Source organism: Pan troglodytes, chromosome 2 (assembly GCF_028858775.2).
Source record: "Pan troglodytes isolate AG18354 chromosome 2, NHGRI_mPanTro3-v2.0_pri, whole genome shotgun sequence".
Taxonomy (NCBI): Eukaryota; Metazoa; Chordata; class Mammalia; order Primates; family Hominidae; genus Pan; species Pan troglodytes.
The window spans coordinates 26,385,586-26,387,982 of record NC_086015.1 but is presented as its reverse complement, the minus strand read 5'-3'; the positions used below and the strand labels follow the sequence as shown (position 1 = coordinate 26,387,982).

Below are 2,397 nucleotides of genomic sequence, written 5' to 3'. Positions count from 1 at the left end.
GTGTACAAGAGTTCCCTTTCTCCACATCCTCTTGTGCATTTGTTATTGCCTATCTTTTGGCTATAAGCCATTTTAACAGAGGTGTGTTCCTCTGCTTTAAATCTACAAATGACAAGATGACAGAGAGGGAATGAGCAGGTGTTTGCATAAATATCCCAGGGGATTTCGGGGGTCAATGTTTTCAGTCAACATTTTTGTGGCCACAAGTAACTATAAAGCCTTTTCTAGATGCTAGGCAGCTGGTCAAAATAGTTCTTCCATGTTCCTAAGAGAGAAAGTAGATGGTTTGGTAAATAGCCAGCACTTTTTTTCTGCCATCATTAGCTTTCAGAATTATTAATAGAAATGATCCTCTAAAGGTGAAAGTACTTAATATTTGAAATAGGCCAGACATTTGCTTGACAGTAGATATGATTTCCCAGATAGGGGCAAGACACTTAATAGTCATATACAACACTCTCAGTTTGTCATCTTCTCTTAACCCCTATGTATAGTAAATCAATAAACATTGATTGGGTCCCTGTTGTACCAAATATCTATAATCATCACTGCTATTAACACCTATTAACTACATACTGTGTGTGGAACCTTGTGCTGTCTACTTTTAAAAATACAATGAAGCAGTAAGTATAGTTGGAAATTCCTTATCTGATGTGATCAGGATCAGAAGGTGAGTAAAATTTAAAGCAAAGAATATATAACTGAAGCATTTTTATGTTTAACTTGATACATATGAGTGTACATTCATTCACCAATTTATAAATGTAGGGCAAAGATCTTCCTTGCAGTATGGGTGTTTATCATCACTTATTTTGAAAACCCATGATGCCTAATCTACCTGGAGCACACAGTATTGATTGCCTGTCTAGAAGCTACTCCCCCTCTTCTACGTTCCCAAGAGCTTCTTTTTTTTTTAATAAAAAAAATTGTATTTACTTAGAAGCATTCAGAATGTCAACAAAACAGCTGCAACTTTTTTTTTTTTTGCAATTACAGAGTGGTATTCAGTTAACAGAACAACAATTATTTCGTATAAGCTGCATCAGAGACAACTGAAGATGAAAAAACTACCATCCCCATATATAACTAATTTGTGCTGTGCACCAACAAGAACCTGCTTTAAATTTCCATGCCAATTTACAACCCCCATACTGTACCAGGCAAGGTTAGTGGCTATTGAAAATACCACCAGGACAGGGCTATCTAAAGACACATTCGGTAGTGTGTTAACTATACAAAAAAAGACACTGTACAGTTTAAAAACAAATCTTACACCGCCTTACATTTCAATTTTTTTCTTTAAAAAGAGTGAGTTGTGTACAGGGGGGTTAAATGCTTTATAGGCAAGAAAAAATACTGCGCTAGAACCAACTTATTCATCATCATCATCTTCTTCTTCATCTTCCTCCTCCTCCTCATCCTCTTCATCTTCCTCATCTTCCTCCTCTTCCTTCTTTTTCTTGCTTTTTTCAGCCTTGACAACTCCCTTTTTTGCTGCATCAGGCTTTCCTTTAGCTCGATACGCAGCAATATCCTTTTCGTATTTTTCCTTCAGCTTCGCAGCCTTCTTTTCATAAGGCTGCTTGTCATCTGCAGCAGCGTTATTCCACATCTCTCCCAGTTTCTTCGCAACATCACCAACGGACAGGCCAGGATGTTCTCCTTTGATTTTTGGGCGATACTCAGAGCAGAAGAGGAAGAAGGCCGAAGGAGGCCTCTTGGGTGCATTGGGATCCTTGAACTTCTTTTTTGTCTCCTCTTTGGGAGGGATATAGGTTTTCATTTCTCTTTCATAACGGGCCTTGTCCGCCTTTGCCATATCTTCAAATTTTCCTTTCTCTTTAGCAGACATGGTCTTCCACCTCTCTGAGCACTTCTTAGAAAACTCTGAGAAGTTGACTGAAGCATCTGGGTGCTTCTTCTTATGCTCCTCCCGACAAGTTTGCACAAAAAATGCATATGATGACATTTTGCCTCTCGGCTTCTTAGGATCTCCTTTGCCCATGTTTAGTTATTTTTCCTCAGCGAGGTACAGAGTCGCCCAGTGCCCGTCCGGCTCTCACTTGCCCCGGCGCTGTCTCTATGGAGCTCAATGTACTGCCAAGAGCTTCTTTTACACTGGTTCATTTCCCTTTCCCAAGTGAATTGGGTGATTCTCTGGCTTACCAATGAATGGCGTTAGGTAATGATCTGTTTCTGGCCAATGAGACACAAAAGAAATCTGAGGAAATTCTTTGAAAGATGTCTTTGCTGCTAAAAAGCAATGTAGAGGTGTGGGAGACAGTATGCCAGAGTTCCCTTTCTGTTGTTGACTATTGATTTCTCAGGGTGGGGTTCCTTATCCTGCTGCAGTGATTTTGGCTTCATGAAGTGTTGTTGCCAATAAACTAGAAGTGG

The 2,397-nt window shown here is 39.6% G+C and overlaps 1 protein-coding gene across 1 annotated transcript; it reads right to left on the bottom strand.

Moving 5' to 3' along the window:
* Positions 1 to 902: 902 nt before the first annotated feature.
* Positions 903 to 2,102, bottom strand: LOC736904 (high mobility group protein B1). The gene has a single exon (XM_054681560.2). It carries the CDS (start codon positions 2,003 to 2,005, stop codon positions 1,373 to 1,375), a length of 633 nt encoding a protein of 210 aa, XP_054537535.1. The 5' UTR covers positions 2,006 to 2,102; the 3' UTR covers positions 903 to 1,372.
* Positions 2,103 to 2,397: the final 295 nt, after the last annotated feature.